This window comes from Balaenoptera acutorostrata, chromosome 19 (genome assembly GCF_949987535.1).
Source record: "Balaenoptera acutorostrata chromosome 19, mBalAcu1.1, whole genome shotgun sequence".
Taxonomy (NCBI): domain Eukaryota; kingdom Metazoa; phylum Chordata; class Mammalia; order Artiodactyla; family Balaenopteridae; genus Balaenoptera; species Balaenoptera acutorostrata.
The window spans coordinates 53,909,977-53,931,562 of NC_080082.1; the positions used below are offsets into that span (position 1 = coordinate 53,909,977).

General features: G+C 53.5%; 2 protein-coding genes across 4 annotated transcripts; both read right to left on the bottom strand.

The window, feature by feature from the left end:
- Positions 1-6,585: 6,585 nt before the first annotated feature.
- SERTAD1 (SERTA domain containing 1) lies at positions 6,586-9,467 on the bottom strand. 2 transcript variants are annotated; one of them, XM_007166811.2, is made up of 2 exons: positions 9,325-9,467; positions 6,586-7,640 (listed from the first exon to the last, which is right to left on the bottom strand). In XM_007166811.2, exon 2 carries the CDS (start codon positions 7,638-7,640, stop codon positions 6,924-6,926), a length of 717 nt encoding a protein of 238 aa, XP_007166873.1. In that variant the 5' UTR covers positions 9,325-9,467; the 3' UTR covers positions 6,586-6,923. The 2 variants fall into 2 exon arrangements, with proteins under 2 accessions (XP_007166873.1, XP_057390337.1); XM_057534354.1 differs by lacking the exon at positions 9,325-9,467 and adding an exon at positions 8,940-9,129.
- A 6,677-nt stretch (positions 9,468-16,144) lies between these two features.
- On the bottom strand, positions 16,145-20,881 carry SERTAD3 (SERTA domain containing 3). Of its 2 annotated transcripts, none has more exons than XM_057533444.1 (2): positions 20,427-20,881; positions 16,145-17,417 (listed from the first exon to the last, which is right to left on the bottom strand). In XM_057533444.1, the coding sequence occupies exon 2, from the start codon at positions 17,409-17,411 to the stop codon at positions 16,815-16,817; it is 597 nt and encodes a 198-aa protein (XP_057389427.1). In that variant the 5' UTR covers positions 17,412-17,417; positions 20,427-20,881; the 3' UTR covers positions 16,145-16,814. The 2 variants fall into 2 exon arrangements, with proteins under 2 accessions (XP_057389427.1, XP_007166871.1); XM_007166809.2 differs by lacking the exon at positions 20,427-20,881 and adding an exon at positions 19,796-19,940.
- Between the last annotated feature and the right edge of the window lie 705 nt (positions 20,882-21,586).

Genomic DNA, 21,586 nt, shown 5'->3' on the forward strand with positions numbered 1-21,586 from the left:
GCCCCTCACACCCACCCGGCCGCTGCCTCGGATGCTTCTGGCTTTCTGAGCCCGGGCCTGGGGCTGGGGCTGGGAAGAGGCTGGGGATTACCCCCAAAATGCACGTCAGCAGCTTCGGCCCCATTGTCCAGCCAGGCACGGCCACCAGGCCCTCAGCTCCGTCGGCACCCTCACCCTTCACATGGGCTCAGCGGGCCCCTCTGCGAATTCATCCCCCTCCCCACACTGAGCAGTTGGGGCCCACTCCCGAGGGCACAAGGGCACGGGGGCACTAGGAACTGGTTGGCAGGAACCCAGAATGCTAGGGCCCTCCTCCCCTCTCTCCGAAATGCCCCCTGCCCACTCTCAGCCACCGGGGAAGGCAGGAATGTGCTGACCTCAGGGAAATGCCTTCCAGGCCTGGCAGCCACCAAGGGTTGGGGTGTGGCGGATCCCAGCCAGAACACTCCTCCCGGGAAGGGTGGAAGGAACAGTGTGGTCAGGGCTGCTGATGGGCCTGAGGAGACCCTTCCTCCATTGCAGGTGCGCTCTCTCTCTCTCTCTCATTCATTGATTCATTCAAACATTCTTCTGTTCATTTATTCATTCAACAAACATTCACAAGCCCTTGGTGACAGGCCCTTTGCTGGGCACTGGGGACACTGACAGACCTAAATTCACCACGGGGGGCAGGCTCAGGATAGGATTCCTGGAGTCAAACTGGAGGGTTGAGGAGGAGGGAGCCAGGTAAAAGGCTAGGGAAGAGTTTTCCAGAAGGAGGGAGGAGGAACACGGGCAAAGCACCAGCGGGGAGAGAGGGAGCAGTCCTTTATCCAAAGTCAGCAAACAGTCAATGAGCACCTGGTCTTGTGCCCAGCCCCATGCTGGATGGTGCTGGGGACACAGTGTGACCAAGATAGCCTGGACCTGCTTTCACAGAGTTCACAGTCCAACAGGGAGACAGACCCAGAGTGGCCAGGGTTGGGATGGGGGAATTGCAGGCAGAGAGGTCAGACCCTTGCTGGGGTAGCCCAGGAAAGGTACCTGCTTCACCCTAGGAAGGGAGATCAGGGAAGGCTTCCTGTAGGAGGGGACATGTGAGCTGAGACTTGAATGACCCATAGGATCTAGGCAAGAGAAGAGGGAGTGTGGAAATTCCCTGGCGGTCCAGTGGTTAGGACTCTGTGCTTCCACTGCAGGAGGCATGGGTTTGATCCCTGGTCAGGGAACTAGGATCCTGCAAGCCACACAGCTTGGCCAGAAAAAACAAAACAAAACAAACAAACAAAAAAGAGGGAGAGAGAGAAGAGGGAGTGGAACAGTTTCATGGGCAGATGGAACAGCCTGTGCAAAGGATCTGAATCCAGATGGATCTCAGTGCATAGGAAATTTCCAGGAACTGAGAACTGTGTCCTTGTTCATGGCTGTGTCTCTAGAGCCACACATGCCCCTTCCTTTGCATCTCCTTCTCATTTATACACTTATTCACCAGCTATTTGCAGACACCTCCTCTGTATCCATCCATCCCTGGGCTGGGCGGTGCTGGGGACACAGCAGTGACTGTGACTGTGCCCTCACAGGACTCACAGTCCAAGGGGGGCAGACACTAAAGAAGTGACTAACAAAATGAGTGTATCATTACACACTCTGAGCTAAGTGCTCTGAGAAAAGGATCCAGGTCTGTAAGAGGGGTCTGGCACTCTGATACTATCAGAAATGGCATGGAGGGCTTCTTGGAGGAGGTAACATTTGAGCTGGCACCTGAAGGATACATAGGAGTTCATGCCAAGCTGTGGGTGGTGGATAAATGAGAGTGGGTTTCAGGTAGAGGAAACAGCCCGTGCAAAGGGTCCCTTTGAGAAACTGGTGAACGTGAGAGTGAGGGGAAGATGAGGGGAGGGCCAGCAGGGCCACGATGAGGGGCTGCGACTTTGTTCTGAGGGCCCTGGGTACCAACAGGAGGGACAAAGGGTGGAGGGTGGAAACAATCTGATGACAGACCAGGCTAGAGCTGGGAAGAAAATTCACCCCTTGCTGCTCAGGGTCAGATAGACAAGGAAGCTGGTACAGGCTATCCTGTCCCTCTCTGGGTCTCAGAGGGCAGATATCCTTGTTTGTTCCCAATCTTAGGGGACAAGCACAGTCTTTTGCCATGAAGTATGATGTTAGCTGTATGTTTTTTGTAGCTGCCCTTTAGCAGGTGAAGGGAGCCTCCTTTCCCAGTTTGCTCTGAGTTTTTTGTGGTGAAAGATATGTCTCTCTCTCTGTGTCTCTGTCTCTCTATGTGTCCCTCTATGTCTCTGTCCTCATTCCTTATCTCTTTCCGTGTCTCTCTGTGTCTCTTTTCTCTGTCTCTCTCTGTCTGTCTCTTGCTTTTCCTCACCCAAGGGGGTGTGGCCAAGGGAAGTTGAATTTAAGGGGTGGCACCAGTGTCCCAGTTCCGGGCAAGGCCACCTCCATAAACACAGGACATCCTGCAGAGCTGAGGAAGGAGGTGGAAGGCTCTCCTCAGGGACCACCCTCTCCCCACCCAGTCTGAGCCAAGCAGGAGCCGGGTCCTACCCAGTGCAGCCCAGGGAAACTGCTGTCTTCCTCACCCCCGTCCTTTATGCCTGCTCCCGCCCCCTGCCCTCTACCGAGCTCCAGTCCCAGGGGCCCAGCCGCCTGGATGCCTGCCCCTGGGTGTCCTCACAGACCCCTGCACCCACTGTGTCCCTCTCTGGCCTCAGTGTCAACCCCAGACCTGCTCCCCCTCCGGGTCACCATCCCAGGGTGGCGCCACCATCCCCAAGTCCCCTGGCTAGAGCCCTGGCTCTCATGCCAGGCCCCTCCTCTATTGCAGCTCATCACCCCCACAGCCTGTCCTCTCCAGCATCTCTCCCCTCCCCTCCCCTCTCCTCTCCAAGGCTTCTCTGTCCCTCCGCGGCCCCCCTCCCCTCTGGACTCCTGGCCCCCAGTCTCACCTCCCACCAATGGCAGCCAGAGAGATCCACTTACTTCCAGATTCCTTTACCCTAGTACCTTCAGAGTAAAGTTCCCCCATCCAGGGTCTTGTGTGCCCTGGTCCCTGCCAACCCCTCCAGCTCCATCACTTACCTTACCACTTTTCCCCTGTTTCCGATCAAACCCAGCAGCTTACAGATTCCTGAAAAGATTGTAGGGTCCCTCACTCCCTAACCCTTGCACATCCCTCTGCCTAGGACACTCTCCCCTCAGAACAATAGCCCTTCGAGGTAGGTACTCTTACTCTCCCAGCTTACAGATGAGGACCCTGAGGCCCAGAGAAGTCGAGAACCTTGCCTAGGGTCACACAGCCACAGAACGGCAAAGCAGAAGTTCAAACACAGGTGGCCTGGCTTTCAACACAGTATGGCTTACTGAGTCAATAATCATTGACTGGACTTCCCTGGTGGCACAGTGGTTAAGAGTCTGCCTGCCAAGGCAGGGGACACGGGTTTCATCCCTGGTTTGGGAAGATCCCACATGCCGCGGGGCAACTGAGCCCATGCACCACAACTACTGAGCCTGCGCTCTAGAGCCCGTGAGCCACAACTACTGAGCCTGCGTGCTGCAAATACTGAAGCCCGCGCGCTCTAGGGCCCACGTGCCGCAACTACTGAGACCGTGTGCTGCAATTACTGAAGCCTGTGTGCCTAGAGCCTGTGCTCCGCAACAAGAGAAGCCACCGCAATGAGGAGCCCGTGCACCTCAACGAAGAGTAGCCCCTGCTCGCCGCAACTAGAGAAAGCCCACGTGCAGCAACGAAGATCCAATGCAGCCAAAATAATCATCATCATCATTGACTAAGCATCGTTAGATCTCTACACTGGGACTGCAAACCGTAGGTGTCCAGTAAATGCTCATTGAATGAGTGAATGGGACAGGGGCAGAAGGTGAGCCTTGGACGGTACAGGGTTCAGATCCCCGCGAGGACTGGGATACATTCTGAGGAGCCCAGAGCCGGGGAGAGATGTGGTCAGATTTGCCTTTTACGTAGGGCCAGGCACACAGTAGGGTAGGTACCCATAAATCTTTGCTGAATGAGGGAAGGGAAGGACGGGGAGGGAGAAGGAGACCAAGGACAGCTCTCCCAGGTGCTGGATGAAAGAAGTGTATGTGTGTGATGGGGGTCCCTGTGAATGCCCATGTAGGGGAGCTGGCCTGGGGAGTGTTGTGGTGGGAGCACACAGAGGCTCTGTGAAAAGCAGCCCCAGCTCCAGGGCTGGCGGCTCCATTAGGAATGGTGTGGGCCCTGGAATCTGCTGGCCGAGGTAGCGTGGCCTCCTGGGGTTGAGCCTGAGGGCGGAGGGGCACACCAGAGCCAGGGAGCTGCACAATCGTCCAGGGGTCAGACACGGGGAGAGTAGGGCAGGTCTTCAGGCACAAGCTGTCATAAACCGAGGGCACCAGGGAGATGGGACCAGGGCTGATCTAGCCCATATGCTGCTTTTGTGCAAAAGGCACACCCCTTCCCCAAGGCACTTGACCTCCCATCTGCTGAGAAACTGCCTTAATTAATATGTAAATGCATGGTGTGTGAGACGTGTGGTAGCCCCTTAAATATGGAGCCTATGTGCAGTGCACAACCGGAGAAACTGTACACAGAGACTCTGCCGAGAGGGGAGCAACGCTTGCCAAACAGGCACAGGGGCAGATGGGACCATCGTTGACAGATGGGTAGGCTGTCTGCATCAATAGGTATCACAGGGACTTCCCTGGTGGCGCAAGTGGTTAAGAATCCTCCTGCCAATGCAGGGGACACAGGATAGAGCCCTGGTCCGGGAAGATCCCACATGCCACAGAGCAACTAAGCCCATGTGCCACCACTACTGAGCCTGCGCTCTAGAGCCCGTAAGCCACAACTACTGAAGCCCACGCGCCTAGAGCCTGTGCTCCGCAACAAGAGAAGCCACCGCAGTGAGAAGCCTGCACACCCCGATGACGAGTAGCCCTCGCTCGCCGCGACTAGAGAAAGCCTGTGCGCCGCAAGGAAGACCCAACACGCAGCCAAAAAAAAAAAAAAGAAGTAGGTATCACAGATTATCCCCCAGTTTGACACCCAGAGACATCAGAAATAGGTCCTCAGGGTGTTGTAAACAGAACGCATTGCTGACCCCGCACTGGGGACTCCTTGACCACTGGTCAGGTCTCCAGGGAATCTAAGGCAGTGGCAGGATAGACCCCCGACTGGGCACCAGGGGGCATTGCTGAGCTCAGCCTAAACTCCCAAAGTCTGGGTCTGGGTTAAAACCGAGTTTGAGTCCCATTGCCCAGCGGCTGGAGTCACCAGGTGTTGGAGTCAGGCTCCCGGAAGACCCTCAGCCTGGGCACCAGCTCCCTTCGGGCCATTTCCACTCCCCACCCGGGGCCATCCCATCCACTTCCAGAAATGGGCACGACTTCCTCCGCTCCTCCAGGAAGCTCCACTCTGCCCGCCCCTTCCAGGCCCGAGCGGCCGGCCGAAGCTGCCTGCCTCTCTCCCCTCCCCTGTCCCCCCTCCCTTCCCCACCCCCCCGTTTCCACCCCAGCTTCAGCCTCCCTGAAGCTTCCGGCCAGAGTGGAGGCACCCGGGCCCCACGATTTTAGTGTCCCTTAGCCGGGGCTTCTCGCATTCGAAGTGCAGCCAGCCCCTCAGGTCACCGTCCGACCCTCTGCCCCTCCCCCCAACCCACCTCCACCCTCCCCCGATGCAGCTTTCATCGTGCCCCTCCCCCCGTCCCGTACCCCGGGCGCTGCCCTGCCCCCACGGCCGCCAGGAAGGACGCTGCCTGGGTCCCGTGCCAGGCCTCTGAGTGTGCGGCCCCTCCCAGCGGGGCCAGGAATGCGGCTGGACGGCGGGGGCGGTGCAGACACCCGGCGCTCAGGCCAACCCTACCACACAGGCTGTCAGGCAGGTGGCCCCAGCTCGCTGGGGCCTGGGTTTCTTCTAGAAGGAAAGCAGGATCGCCTGCCGTTCTGTCAAGCCACCACACTTGGTGACTTTATTTCGGAATCAGCTTCCAAGCTGCCTTATCCCTTGCCCAAAGAGAGATTTGAGACCCAGAGTGGATTTTATTTAAAACTTGCTGGAGTCTCCCTTTCTTTCAGTGTTTTCCTGGAGAGCTGGCTCTTAGCGCTCCAAGGACAGGCTCCATCCAGCCTTTAGCTTTGTGCTTTTATTTCTGGCTCATTCTGAAAGCTCCCATCTGCCCCCACCCCAGCCCCCAAGACACACAAGTAGACTCCAGGCAAGGACTAGATTTCATTTTCAAACAGTGGCCCGGGGCTCCTCCTCCACCACCATGTACACACACGGCCACATCAGGGAGACCTGGCTGAGTATGTTCCAGGAGTTTTCCAGAGGGCCAGTTACCAGACCTAACTGGTCTGCTTCTCAGACCAAAAAGCAGTAAAGTTTGAAACCTATCTCCTCAAGTGATGACTTCTTGGAGCCTCAGTTTTCTCAACTGTAAAATGGGGCTAATAATATGCCCATCTTGTTATGAGGATTAAATCAGTTAACACATGTCAAGTACTTAGAACTGTGCTGGGTGTCCACGGCTCAATAAATGTTAGAGGTTATTTTATCACCCTCGCCTTAGCCCAGAAATAAAGCAATACACAGACTTGAGACTTCCCACAACTGGCTTTAATTTCAAAAAAACTGGTTGGGGTCTTTTCCCACATCAGGGAAAGAGTATACCAAGCTGTGCCTCCAGGGATTCAGCACTGGGCCTGGCCCAATCACATTCCAGCCACTAGGCCCTGTCATTTCATCACAAGGGCCAATTCCAGACTCCCCCCATCAGCCAGAGACCAGAGGACGGAGGTGAAGTTGCCCAGGACTGGATTCTTTCTCTCCAAAGCCCCTCTCTAGGGAAGCCAGCTGTGTCTTTCAAAGGAGAGTTGGTCCAGCCACCAGGCTCAGTTTGGACACCAGATCAACATCCCAGCTCTGGGGGGAGTCAGCGCCCTGGCCCTGGTGGCCGCTCCAGTGCCTGTGTGCCCACCAGCACATCCATGAGGTAGTCCAGTTCGGCCTCGTCCAGCTCTGGAGCTTCCTCCTTGCCTGGCCCGTCCTCAGGGCTAGATTTGTGGCCCTCAGAGGCTGGTGCCCAAAGTTCACTGTCATACATGGATGTGTCAATGTCCTCAAACAGGCCCTCAAGCCCATCGTCCAGCAGACATCCAGTGGCTGGGCCGAGCAGGTCCAAGGCACCCAAGCTGGGTGGGGCTCCCCCAGTGGGGCGGCCTGGTGGCCCCTCATCTACCAGGGGCTGGGGAGCCTGGCTCAGGCCCTCAATATGGCTGAGGTCCTCCAGAAGGCTGGCCATGGAGGCTGAGAGGGCGGCATCAGAGCTGGCCAGCAGGTTGTCAGCTATGCCTGGGGCTGTAGGCGGGCTGGGCACAGGTGGCAGGGCAGCTGTGGGTGCCATGGACGCCTGAATTCGCCGCAGTGTGTTCACTACCAGCACCAGGTGCCGCAGGTCCGGTTCACTCTGCCGCAGGCTGTGGTGCAGCTTGAGCACTGAAAGGTCAAAGAGGGAACTGGAGGCCACGGCTGGGGGTGCCTGTGCCACTGCTGGGTGGCCAGGATCCAGCCACCAGGTGTCGACTGCCAGGGCTTCTTTCTCCTCCTCCTCCTCCTCCCGCTTTCGCTTCAGGCCCTTGCTCAGCATCATCTGTGGGGAGGGAAGAGTCATTCACTTATGGACAGCCAATGTGAAGTTCGTACCACTGCTGTCCGTGTGATCTTGGGCAAATCACTTAACCTCTCTGAGCCTAGGCTTTCTTAGGGAAACTTTAAGACATGAATGATAATTGTATCTATTTCCTAGAGTTGTTTTAAGGAATAAATGAGATACAAAAAGCACTTAGAACAGTGCCTGGTACATAGCAATTACTCCTGTGAATAAGTACTATTAATAATAACTATTATTATTTATTTCTTCAATGAACCATGTGAAATGTCCAATATTCAACCTTTTTTTTTTTACCCACAAAAGCAACTGTTTCACATGGTTTAATCAAATATTTATTGTCTACTAATACTATCAGACAATAGATAAATAGACAAATACAGGAAATGTACAGATGGTGCTAGGAAGATACTAAAAGTTTCTTGAGATTGGTCAAGGAAGGCTCCCCTGAGGAGGTGACAATTGAAATGAGCCCTCAAGTATGAGAAGGAATCAGCCATGGAAGAACCAGGGGGAAGGCATTCTGGGAATAAAGAACAACAAAGGCAAAGAAAGACCTAGAGGCTGGATGAGTTTGAACTGAAAAAAGACTCTGTGGTCAGTGCACAGAGAGACAGGGGCTGAGGGCTGGGGAAGAGGGGGTCCGAGAGTAGGCAGAGGCAAGGAGCTTGGATTTTTATTGTGAGTGTGGTGGGAAGTCATTGAAGGGTTTTGAGCAGGGAGAGTGGTGTTGTGGACTGATTAAGTTTCCAGAAGATCCCCTTGGCTGCTAAGAGGAAGGGGTGGGGGGACGGAGAGGGGCGGGGGGGCGGCGGGGAGGGTGGCCCTGAGATCCATTCGAAGGCTACTGCACTCTTTGGGGTCGGCAAAGATGGTGACTTGGGAGTATAAGGCGGTAGTGGACATGGAAGGAAGTTGGTCGATTCAGGATTTATTTGGGAGACAGAGTGGACAGAGCTTGCCGGAAAATCCTGATGGGCACGGGGTTCACGGAGAGAAGTTTGAGGACACACACTTTCCCCGGGGTGGGTGCCCCTGAGCTAACCTGCTTTTTTAAGCCAGGCACCCTGCAGGTACAGTACCCAGATCCTGGCCCAGCAGAACTTTAAGAGTGACCCCTCACACTACTCAAAACTGGGTCCTCGCCTCCTTCCCAGCAGACCCGAGCATCCGGAACCGCAGGAATTCAGCCCCCACCCCCGACTCCGCCCCCCCACCCGGTCCCGGCGCCCCCTAGCGGCACTAGGCCGGCTTTCCCCCGGGTATTCTGGTTCCCCATACCCCGGGACCCTTTACGCTGCCCCGCGGGACGCGGTCTTTCCTGCTTGCCACCCGGGACCTTGCGTGCCGGGATCCCCGGAGAGCTGTTCTGCCCTCTCGGCCTCCGCTCGTTTCCGGAAGGCAGTGGAGGCTACTCCTCCCGAAGCGGCGGCGGCGGGGGCGGGTGAGTCACGCAGCCGGAGTCAGGGAGCCGGCGCCTCCGCCCCCTTCCCGGGCTGCGGCGTGATTCACCCGGCCTGGCCGGGGCGGGCGGCACAGAGAGGCCCGTACGTCTCGATCCCGGGCAGCCCTGGCGCGTACCTGCCGGACCCGGGGATCGAACCTGCCAAGGGACCCCGCGGCCAGTACCCCTTCTTTCCCAGGCCTCTTCCCTTCATTTACATACCCAGTTCAACAGCTGCCAATCAGAACGAAGAGGGAGCCACCCGCAGCCAATCAGGAAGCGCTGGCGGCAGCATTGCTCGCCCGCTCCCCTTCAGCAACCGGCGCCTGAGTTGAGAGACGCAGTTCTGACTCCGGCTCACGACTCCAGGCTACTGACTCCCCTTAGCTACCGCCCACTCCCGTGGCAACCCCGCCCTTCATCCAGGGATTGGTCCTAGACGGTGATGGGCGGAGCCCGTAGGGGGCAGGTTCGAAGAGGGAGGAAGTTGGCTTCAGGGCGCATGTCCGGGCAGCTGCGTGAGGGGAGGGGGGAAGATAGGGTGGCTCTTTGCCCTGTGGGACAGTGGTGGGTTGGGGCTTTTGTCTCCTAAGGTGCGGGCCCCTCACACCTGCCCACGCACCTGCCAAACCCAGTAACTGAGCTTCTTTCGCACCCAGCCCCAACAGGGGTCTTACACTCTAGGCTAGCTAGGCCTGGGTTCAAATTCGGACTCACACTCACTCGGTGTGTGACCTTGGTCTCTGAGCCTACAAAGTCTGTTAAATGGGGGTCTTCTTGCCTACCTCTTGAGAGTTAGGAAAATTAAAATAAGGTAGTACCTATAAGAGCACTATATCAGGAAATGCTGGGTAGTTGTATTCAATCGTGGTTACAGGCTGGAGTGGGAGGGTGGGGGTGGGATGACACTGGAATCCCACACTGGGCTCCATTCCCTAAGTAGCTGTTTGACTTTGGGCAAGTGCTTTAGTCCCTTAGGAGGGTCTCAGTTTCCTCACTTTTAAAATGAGAGAAATAGCGTCTGGCTCAGAGGATTGTTTTGAGGATTAAATAAAACAATTCCTGCAAAATGCTCAGAGTGGTGTGTAACGTGTCCTTTTTTTCAGTATTAATAGCTGTTGTGGTAATAGCACAGGTGCTTAGTTCAAGTGAGACATTCAGGGTGGGGCGCAAGTAGGCAGGAGTTTAACACTTGTCGGATAAACCGACAATGGGACTTAACCTTCTTCAAGTAGCTCATTTGCTAACTCCTCCTATGGGAAGAACTGTTTGTGAATAAAACTCCTGACCAAAGTAAGATATCAAAAATGCTAACTAGGGCTTCCCTGGTAGCACAGTGGTTAAGAATCCGCCTGCCAATTCAGGGGACACGGGTTCGAGCCCTGGTCTCGGAAGATCCCACGTGCCGTGGAACAACTAAGCCCGCGAGCCACTACTACTGAGCCCGAGTGCCACAACTACTGAAGCCCGCGCGCCTAGAGCATGTGCTCCGCAACAAGAGAAGCCACCCAATGAGAAGCCCGCGCACCGCAACAAAGAGTAGCCCCCGCTCTCTGCAACTAGAGAAAAGCCCGCGCGCATCAACAAAGACCCAAGGCAGCCAAAAATAAAAATAAATTAATTAATTTTTAAAAATGCTAACTAGACTGGTTGATTCAGGCAACCGCTATCAATGGATGCTCACCCCTTAGGATAAAAGTTTAGTGGGGAACAGGATCTTGACAGCTTCCGAGGAATCATCCCACAGATTCCTTGCTAACTGCAAAGGGGGAAATAGCCTTTTATGTTGTGGAGGTGTGATGCTCAACACCTGAACCATGTAATGAAACTTTGTATCCACAGCAGTGTCACCTGATGTGATGCGTTAGGAAGTACACAACATTCCTTGTGGAGTCTCCCTGTTAAATTTCATAAACTGAGTCTCATCAAGTGTCTAGACCCAACCTCCAGCTTATATAGGGAACAGAGAGTGACAAACACAAACAGGGACTTCCCTGGTGGTCCAGTGGTTAAGACTCCACGCTTCCATTGCAGGGGGCACGGGTTCAATCCCTGGTCAGGGAATTAAGATCCCGCATGCTGTGGGGCACAGACAAAAAAAACAAAAAAAAAGTTTAAATATAGGGCTTCCCTGGTGGCGCAGTGGTTGAGAATCTGCCTGCCAATGCAGGGGACACAGGTTCGAGCCCTGGTCTGGGAAGATCCCACATGCCGCGGAGCAACTAGGCCCGTGAGCCACAACTACGGAGCCTGCGCGTCTGGAGCCTGTGCTCCGCAACAAGAGAGGCCTCGACAGTGAGAGGCCCGCGCACTGCGATGAAGAGTGGCCCCCGCTTGCCGCAACTGGAGAAAGCCCTTGCACAGAAACGAAGACCCAACACAGCCATAAATAAATAAATAAATAAATAAATAAATATAATTATACAAGGAGATTAAAAAAAAAAAAAAACTCAGCTAGAGTACCTGCCACATAGGGTTTCTGCAAGAGTCAAATTCGCATGTACAAAATTAAACACAAACACAATCAGACAAAAACAGAATATGGAACATCTACAGCACAACTGGGTTGTTCTACCAAAAATTCAATTTCAAGAAATCACAAGAAGGGATTGGTGGGGTTGAGGGGGAGGAAGTTTCAGAATAAAAGATACTATATAATTTCTTTATTACAACCAAATAGGCATGTGAACCTGCATTAGATTCTGGTTTTGATTTGGGCGTAAAAACTTCTTTAAAAGACATTCTTGAGAAAACTGGGAAAATTTGAATATAGACTGAATATTAGATGATATTAGGGAATTCTTAATTCTCTTAGATGTGAAAAAGGATTGTGGTTTGTAGGCAAGTGTCCTTACTCTCAAGAGATGTCTGCTGAGCTATTAATTAGGGGTAGAATGTCAAGATGTCAGCAATTTACTCTCCAATGGTTCAGCAAAAAATGTACATACACATCTACAGGTAAAGGAAACTTAAAATGTTGAAAATTAAATCTAGGTGGGAGGGTATTCAAGTGCTCAGAAGACATACTTTTTTTCTTTTTCTATCATTTCTCTGTGCTTGAAATTTTTCATAATAAAGAGAGGGTAAAATGCTAATCTGCTAGGCAAATTCACATAATTTCCCTCGCAACCTATCTTTTTGGCCTGGGAAAAAGGAGACTCAGAGTCTCCAAGTGGCTCTTTCCAGGTCATAAAGGGAAGAAGAGCTCACAGGAGTCTGAGGAGTTTGATTAACATGTGTTTATTGAGCACCTACTATGTTGTGGGCACTTTTGTAGACAATGGGGCTACAGCTCTGGAATCGCCTCACAGAGCCTCTCTTCTCATGGATGAGGGGATGGATGGGGTGGAAAAAGAAATACGAAAACAAATAAATTGTGTGCCAGGCACTGTTCTAGGCACTGAAGATATGGCAGTAAAATTATAAACAAAAATCCCTGATATGAGGAGGTGGACAATAATAAACTTAATAAAGCAATTACTTAGTATCTTAGAAGGTGACAAGTGAAAAGGAAAAGCAGAGCAGGACGAGAGTAATGAAAGGTTGTGCAGTTTGGACAGGCAGCCGGTGGTGGCAGAGGGGTCTCCGAAGAGGTGACATCGAGTAGAGACTTGATGAAGTGGGAGAGGTAGTAAAGCTCTGGAAGAAGAGTGTTCCAGCCAGAGGAAAAGGCCAGTGCAAAGGCCCTGGGCTGTGAGGTGCTGTCTCTGCTGCCAGGGAAGAGGTCAGAGAAGTTTTCAGGCCCTTTAGAGCAGGGGTCCCCAACTTACAGGCCGCGGACCGGTACCGGTCCCCCGCCTGTTAGGGACCGGGCCGCACAGCAGGAGGTGAGCGGCGGGAGAGCGAGCAACAGAAGCTTCATCTGCCGCTCGCCATCGCTCCCCATCGCTTGCATTACCGCCTGAACCATTCCTACACACACACCCGCACGTCTGTGGAAAAATTGTCTTCCACGAAACCGGTCCCTGGTACCAAAAAGGTTGGGGACCGCTGCTGAGAGCACTCTTTGGACCTTTGTTTTTCATTCTGAGTGGGATGAGAAGACCCTGGAAGATGAATAAATGAGGAAGATACTTTCTGCTTCTGTTCAGTTGACTTGGAGAATACAAATAGGACGGGGTAATAGAGAGGCCGGGAGAGAGGTGCCTGCAGCCAGGGTGGTCCGGGAGAGTCTCCCTGAGGAGGTGACATTGGAGCTGAGACCAGAAAGTGGAAAAGGAGCCAGGAATTCAAAGGGCTCGGGGGAGGGAAAAGGAGAGAGCCCGGGCCTTGGGAAATGAAACCAGAAGCGAAGCCACTGGCCAGGCAGCCCTGGGGCGGAGCCTCCGCCAGCTGGGGAGGGAGGGGGGTTCGGGGGAGCGCCCCGCCCCCAGCCGGCCGCCCCACCTGGCCCCTGGGGAGAGAGGAGGCGCCGGCGGGGCTCCCGGGCATCCAGCTCGGGGCGGAGAGTGGGCAGGTGGGAGGGACCGAGGTGGCCGAGGCCCATCCCCCACCGCGGGGCCGGTGGGGGGAGGGCAGCTTGGGGAACGCGGACTCTGCCCTCAGGGACCCGGTTCCCTCTGCAGGGCCAGCCTTTCCACTTATCTTGCCAGTTTCTTGACGGCTGGAGCTGGGCCTCTCTGAGCCTCAGTGTGATGATCTGGAAAGTTGGGGTGCTCCTCATTCTGGACTCACTGTGGTCCTAACAAGCTCCATGATTCCTCTTCACTCCTGTATCTTTAGGGCAAAGAGAGTCCATGTAAAAGTGAGTCAGATCTCCTTCCTCCACTGCTCAATGCCATCCCATGCCTTCCATCTCACTCAGGGTTCAGGGTAAAGCTGAAATATTCCCTACGGGACTCCCACAAGATTCTACATGATTTGCCCCCCTCAACTCTTTCTCATCTCATCTCCTAGTACTCTCCCCCTTGCTCCCTCTACTCCAGCCACACAGACCTCCAAATGGTCCTTCAAACACTCCACTCATGCTCTGACCACAGGGCCTTTGCACGGTGTTCCTGCCACCAGGATTGTTTCCCCACGGATTTACATGGCTCACTTCTCACCTCCTTCGGGTCTTTCTCAAATGTCATCTTGTCAGTGAGGCCTTCTCTGGCCATCCCATCTAAACAGCAGCACCCCCATCACTCTCCTGCTTTCTCTCCACAGCAGTTATCACCCCTGGACAGACTACATTTTACTGTTTATTTCGGTAAACAGTACACACTCGTGTATTTTTCAGCCTCTCCCACCATGATGCTTTATGAGAGCGGGAACTCTGTTTTGTTCATGTACCTGGAAGAATACCAGGTCCACAGTAGGCACTCAGTAAATTTGAGCAATATTGGAATACTTGGTGTGCATCAGACGCCCTCTTACACACTTGGCATGATCGCTCAGTGAGGTAGGTGTTACTCCAGGTCTTGAGGGTGGGACATGGTGTGTTTGAAGAACAGCAGAGAATGGTGTGGGGGAGATGAGTTGAGAGAGGTGGGGAGGCTTGGCCATTGCAAAGTTGGGAGTTCGCCTTCTCAACAACAACAGCAACAAAAATTTGAGTGCTTATCTGTGCCAAGCATAGTTCTATGCACTACAACATGACCCCTCTCTCTGAGAGATTTCTCCAACAGACCAGGAGCCTAAGCATAAATGGGTCATAAATAACTTGAGATTGGATAGGTGCTACTAAGAAAATCAAACAATGGGAAGTGGGCTGGGTTGGGGGTGCACCTGGTCATGTTGAACTAGGAAGGGCAGGGAAGACCTCTCTGAGAAGGGGACATTTAGATTGGTGAAACTATGGAGGAAGTGTCCTCTGTGCTGTTAACAGCAAGTGCAAAAGCCCTGGGGCCACCTGGAGTTGTGAGGGAAGGGAGAATGGGAGATTAAACTGGGGAAGTTAGAAGCAAGATTGTCAGACCTTGCAGGGGTTGGGGTTTTATTCTGAGTGTGAGAAGTCACCAAAAGTTTTAACTAGGAGTTAGACACGATCCACTGGGCATCCACATCTCAATGTGGACCCCATGTACCTTCTTGAGATCCCTTGACCACCTCCTCTTTCTCCGGATTGGCACCCACCTGTTAGTTACCCAGCTGTTTTCAGACTTAGATGCAATGCCCCTCTCAGGGTGAGAATCTGGCTTTGAGCCAGAAAACAAAGGCAAAATCCCCCTCCTTTCCCTGTGCATTACACCCAGGTGCAGTTCCTCCTTGCAACCCTTCTAGAAAAGTCCCTAAGTGCTGTGTAACCTTACCTGCTGCCATGTCTTCAAAGGTCTTTGTGGAGGCTTAGCCAGTGCAGCAATGTATCTTTTTTTTTGGCTGCACCCCTTGCATTGGAAGCATGGAGTCTTAACCCCTGGACCGCCAGTGAAGTCCCTGCAGCAGTGTATCTCAACACATCTTCCCTGGCCTCCCTTTTTTCCCCCTCACTCTCACCAGCCTTGGCTTGCACCTCTTAAATAAATCATTAGAACCATTAACTTTACTCTGCTTCCTAGCCAACAGTTTTCTAGAAAGATCTGCTGTTAGTACTGGGGGTCTTTGGGCATTTTCTTTCTCCTCTGGGCCTCACCAGCACATTTCATGCAATGAAAGGGCTGACTTTTACATGCCAGAGGGCTCTATCATTTGACATGTAATTCATGTGACCCAGTTTCTCTCTCCTGTGTCCACCCATGTGTCTGGGGAATCTAAATCTACCAAGAAGCAACAAATACAATTGTTAAGAAGGCTCTGGAGGTAGACTGAACTTGAGTTCTAGCTCCTTGGTCCTCATTCTTCCTGGCTGTGTGACCCTGAGCAAGTGACTTGGCCTCTCTGAACCGTAAGCTCCTCCTATGTAAAACGTGGTAACAGTATCTATTTCTGTATAATCATGAGGATTAGATGACTTAATTCAAATAAAGTAGGTAGAACAGTGCTCTTAAAAAGCATTCAATAAATGTTATGTTTAATAATATACCTGCCCCACCTTTGACAGGGAAGGGGTACAGGAGTCTAGGGAAATTAGCAGGTCCCTCCCACTAACCCACTGAAGTTTAGAAACTTTAGGCAACACCACTCCTTCCAAAGTACTTTTATTAAAAAAAAAAAAAAATCATTACAAACAATCAAAAAACAAAAACAGAAACAAAAAACCACCACAAAACCCGCCTTTCTTTTAAATAATGTGGCATGGAGCAGTTTGGTTTCCACCCTATTGCACGTGGTCCGGCCTGGTCATGAATCAGGAGGCTGCTTGGATTGCGGTCCTGTGAAGGAGGTGGGGTTCAGCCTGTGGGGAGGAGGCCAGCCCCTCCCACTACCTGGAGGTGCAAGAGGCAGAGGCTGGGTTTCCATAGCAATCAGGCGCACATCCCTGTCATCCTTTGACAGGCCCAAACTATCTTCCCTGAGGCCCCAGTGGACACAAGGGGAGTAGGAACTGGAGGGAAAGGCAGAAGAAATGTGGAAGTGGGAAATCAGACTCCCAGAAACAGAGTCTCATTAAGGCATTTGGAACAGATAAATTAATTCAGGAAGACCCACCTTCACAGAAGGTTGCGATAACCAGACACACACATACATGCGAGACAATCTGGAACCCTGAAATGGGAGGAAGGAGGACACAGCCACTGCTTAGAGCCCCCATCAAAACACACACACACACACACACACACACACACACAGTTGCATCCAGGGATTCAGCCCACCAAGGCTGCGACGAGGAAGAGGCACCCCCCATCAAAGTTTTAGGATCCCAGAATGATTTCCATGATGTGATCTAGTTCATTCCACTCCCAGGACCCTGGGGCACAGAAAAGGTTGTGAGGAGGCTCTGGTGGGGCCAGGGAAGGCTCCTTCTCCACTGCAGATGTGTCAATGTCCAGGAAGAAGTCATCCAGGCCAGAGTCCCCCAGGTACCGGGAGCTCAGAGCTTCTAAGAAGACTGGATCGGGCTGGGGCAGCACTTCATTCTGGGGGCCCGGGGGAGCCACTGGATTCTGAGGGGGCTCAGTCTCATCCATGGAGGTCTCCAGCTCCCTCAGAATAGAGCCGATGGTGGCCGACAGGGAGAAGTCCTCCTCGCCCAGGAAGAGGGGCTCTGGGGGCAGGGCAGGTGCAGGAGTCAGGCAAAGCGCAGCTTGGAGCTGCTGGAGGGTATTGTGGATGAGGACATGCCTGCGAAGGCTGGGTGCTCGGGGGCCCAGGCTTCGTTGGACTTTGTCTAGGGAGATACGGAGCAGGGCTTGCTGGTAGCTCCGCAGGCCTGCTGGACCCCAGTTCCACTTCTCATCCTCCTCTTCCTCCTCCAGATCTGAGTGTTTCCTCTTCAAGCCTCCTACCATGATGCCCTGTGGAGAGAAGAGGGGCAAGTTAGACACACTAGGGCTAGTTCAAACCCTGAATCTCCCGTATGGTTGTTGTTGATTTGTAATGATCCAAACTTCAGTTTCTGCATCTATAAAATGGAGATAGTATGAATCCCACAAGGCTAAGGAGGAGAGTAAATGTATATGATTAAGAAAACAAGATCTGGAACTTCCCTCGTGGCACAGTGGTTAAGAATCCACCTGCCAATGCAGGGGACACGGGTTCGAGCCCTGGTCCAGGAAGATCCCACATGCCGCGGAGCAACTAAGCCCGTGTGCCACAACTACTGAGCCTGTGCTCTAGAGCCCGTGAGCCACAACTACTGAGCCTGCGTGCCACAACTAATGAAGCCCATGGGCCCAGAGCCTGTGCTCCGCAACAAGAGAAGCCACCGCAGTGAGAAACGTGTACCACAACAAAGAGTAGCCCCTGCTTGTCACAACTAGAGAAAGCCTGTGCACAGCAACGAAGACTCAACGCAGCCAAAAATTAATTAATTAATTAAAAAAAAGAAAAGAAAAGAAAACAAGATCTGGGGGGCTTCCCTGGCGGTCCAGTAGGTAAGACTTCGCCTTCCAATACAGGGGGTGCAGGTTCGGTCCCTGGTTGGGGAGCTAAGACCCCACATGCCTCACGGCCAAAAAATAGAAAAAAAAAAAGAAAACCATAAAACAGAAGCAATATTGTAACAAATTCAGTAAGGACTTTAAAAATGATCCACATCAAAAAAAAAAAAAAAGAAAATCTGGACTTAAAACAGCTGGGTTTGAATCCCACTTACTTGCCCATGTGGGCTCAAATAGTGAATTTACCTCCTTGAGACTCAACTTCCTCATCTGCAAGATGAGGATACTAACTCAAGTCCCCCTAAATCTTAAAGCTGTTCTTTCCACAATACCCTTCTTCAAATGTGACATACACAAGACAGGGGTTGAGTACAGAGACCTGGCCTCAAAGCAGAGAATCCTGGGTTTGAATTCTGCCTTTCACACTGCTCAGCTGTGTGATCTTGGGAAGTAATGTGACATTACACACTTAATGAACAAGAGTTAGTTGCCATTTATTCATTCGATATTTTATTTGAGTGCCTACTATATTCCAGCCACCTGGAGCCCTGTAAGGGCACTTATCTATGGACACTCTTCTTTCACAGGTAAGATGTTTCTGTCCATGCCCTCTCGCTAACTGACTTGGGAGCGCGCCCAATGACAGTGAAGGAGCCTCCCTCATGCCCTCGAGGGTGCCTTCAGATTCTCCCAGGGGTCGCCCCGCAGAAAAACTTGCTAGAACTCGACTCAAGCCAAGCCCCGCCCCTACCGGCCCATCCAACCAGACGTCGGCTCTGTACAGGCCCCGCCCCTTTACGGAGTCTCCTTTCAGCATTCGGACACGCCCCAATTTGGCCCAGAGGCTTCTGGGAAATGTGGGCCAACAGCCGCCAGGTACACGCACTGACGTTGAGCACGCACTACAATTCCCGGAGGGCTCCGCACGCCGCAGGGACTAACCTTCCCCGCCCTCCCCCAGGGCATGCGCAGAGGGGCCCGCAGTACGTGGGGGAAGGGAACCCGGACGTCCAGCGGCCGGGCGCCGGCCGAGCCCCGCCCTCCACCGCCTCCAGGGCGGAGGGTCTGAGCTCCAAGCCCGGAACACCCCTCCCCCACTCCAGACTCTGGCTCTGAAACTGCTTTTCTTCGGACCGCAGAAGGTCCTGGATTTTCCCCTCAAACTGCTCTCGGGTTCAGAGACCCAGACCCCAACATAATGCTCAAAGATTTACAAATGCTCTACGACGCACTCCGCTGGGGACACTAGGTATCTCAATTTTGAGACCTTCTCCCGTCAACTTCCCCTGTTCTCCCGTCTTTCAAACGCTTCTCGACTTCACCTCCATTCTCCCCCTCTGGCTCCAATACCTGACAGGGAACTCTCCCCAGCACCCCCTCTCCGACACGGCGTCTTGGAGACCAAGAGTCCTTGCCCCTAGTTCTCGCGCTTCTCCAAATGCCTGGGATCCCAGCCCAACCCCTCACACCTTTTCCTGAACACTAGAACCCCGAATTCAACCCGTCCCGGAGGCCCGAATTGTCCTAATCTTCAGATTTCCTACCCCAAAAGTTCCTTCTCTACTTTTCTTGCTTCTCCAAACACCCCATGTCCCAGCTTCAAATTCCCTTCACTTGAAGATCCTGCCACCAAAACTTCGCCTTCCGTCCAGGATCTCGAAACTCCGGTCCCTAACCCTCTCCTTAATCTGCGCCCCCTACTCCCGCCAGTACCCCGCCTCCGCAACTCTCGGAGGCGCGCCTCCACCTCTCCCAACCCAAGGCAGATCCCAGGCCAGGCAGCCACACCTCACCTCAGCTACCAGGTTCGCAATGACCACCTCCGGGAACGCCCGCGGCTTTGCGACCCTCCAGTGCTGGGTAGGGCCCTCGCTCACCTCCCCGGGGCCTCTCAGTCTGGCCTCAGGCCCACCCAGCTCAGCCCCGGAGCTGAGCCGCGAGCCACGATTGGCTGGAGTGCTGCCCGCCGCGGGGCGCGGATTAGTTGGGCGGGGCCACCAGGCCGTCGCCAGGAGACGCCCCACCGGTCCTCCCCTCCCTTGCTCCGCGGACCATTTAAAGGATTGCAACTAGCTGGGAGGCGGGGCCACGTCTCTAGAGTGGAGGGGATATCAACGCTGTTTCTTTCAACTCAGTTACTATCCTCGCTCCGAGATCGTCATTATTGCTACGATCTCTTTCTACTAGCTTGGACCGCGTCGCGGAGCAAGAGTGGCTGGCACTCGTCACTCCAACCCGTTTTCCGGACGGGCGGGGCTGAGCCTCTCGCTGGGGCCGCGCCCCCTGGGTTCCGAAGGCGGACGCTGCGGGGCGGAGGAGGATGACGCATTGAAGACCAGCCAATAGTTTGGCGCGGCCTATGTTGCCTGGGCGATCGCAACCCCGCCCCTTCACCGCCCCTGTTCTTCTGCCTCCCCACTTTACCCCGCGGCCTTCTTCTTATAAGGAGTTTTCCGCAGCGTGTCCTCTGGTGGTGCCTCATACATCCTCTCGACGCCCCATCCTTCCTCTCAGAGTGGCAACCCCTGCTGCTGGAAACTGGTTCATGGCTCCCCACTGTCCTGAGGACAAAGTCCAAACTCATATTTTTGCCTCAAAGCCCTTCAGGTCTGGCCTGATGCACACTCCTCCTTGCTCCCTGCAATCCTGCCATACCGATTGACTTTCAGGTTTTCTAAAATGGCTTCAAGTGCTCTCCACCACCATGAACACAGAGATTCTGTTTTCCTTCCTGCCTTATCCCCAGTGTTTACAACAATCCCAGGTACAAAGCAAGTTGTCAAAAATGAGAAAAATAAAGGGCCTCTGGATCTTTAAATTTGCTTCCCCATCCTGAAAATACACCCTCAATTCCCAGAATTCTCATCAGAACCCATCTCAAAGGATTCCTCCTCTCAGAAGCCCTCCCTGAGGCTCCAGGATGGGTTAGGACCCATTCTGGACTCCCATGGTGTCCTGTGCTTCCCCTATCTTGGCCTTGACTCCTCTGCCCCTGCCTCCCCCATCTTGGCCCTGGGCTGTCTCTGTCTGGACTGTGGGCCCCCTGAGGACATGTACCAAGGTTATCTCAGTCACCCACTGCTTGGTCCACAGCATCACCTAGCACAGGGCTGGACACAAAGCAGGCACCCAGTGAAAGTGTGTTAAATGCCCAGACAATGTGACAGAAAGAAATAAAGAGGGCAGAAATAAAACAGTGCTAGTGCCCTGAAAGCCTGAACCAGCATTGCCTCACCTCCACAACAAGTTGTCACCAAGGGGCAGAGGAGGCAGTTTTCTCCAGGCCACCCCTGGGAAGGAAGGTTTAAGGCTCCTCAGACCAGTTCTTATCGGTTGGAATGTGTTAACCAAGTCATCCAGCTGTTTGCAGAAGCAGTACATGATTGGAATGGATTTGGGGGGGGGCGGGGGGGTATGGAGGGCACTGAGCACTGGCTTGCTCAGGCCTGGGAAAGGTGTCTCTAGGGAACAAAGGTAAATTCCAAAGCGGGACATGATGAGGAAGGGGCAATTCTTCCCCTTCCCCCCCTCAGACTTGCTCCTCCAGGGTTTCCTTCTCAGGGTGCCCCCCGTAAAACCCCATC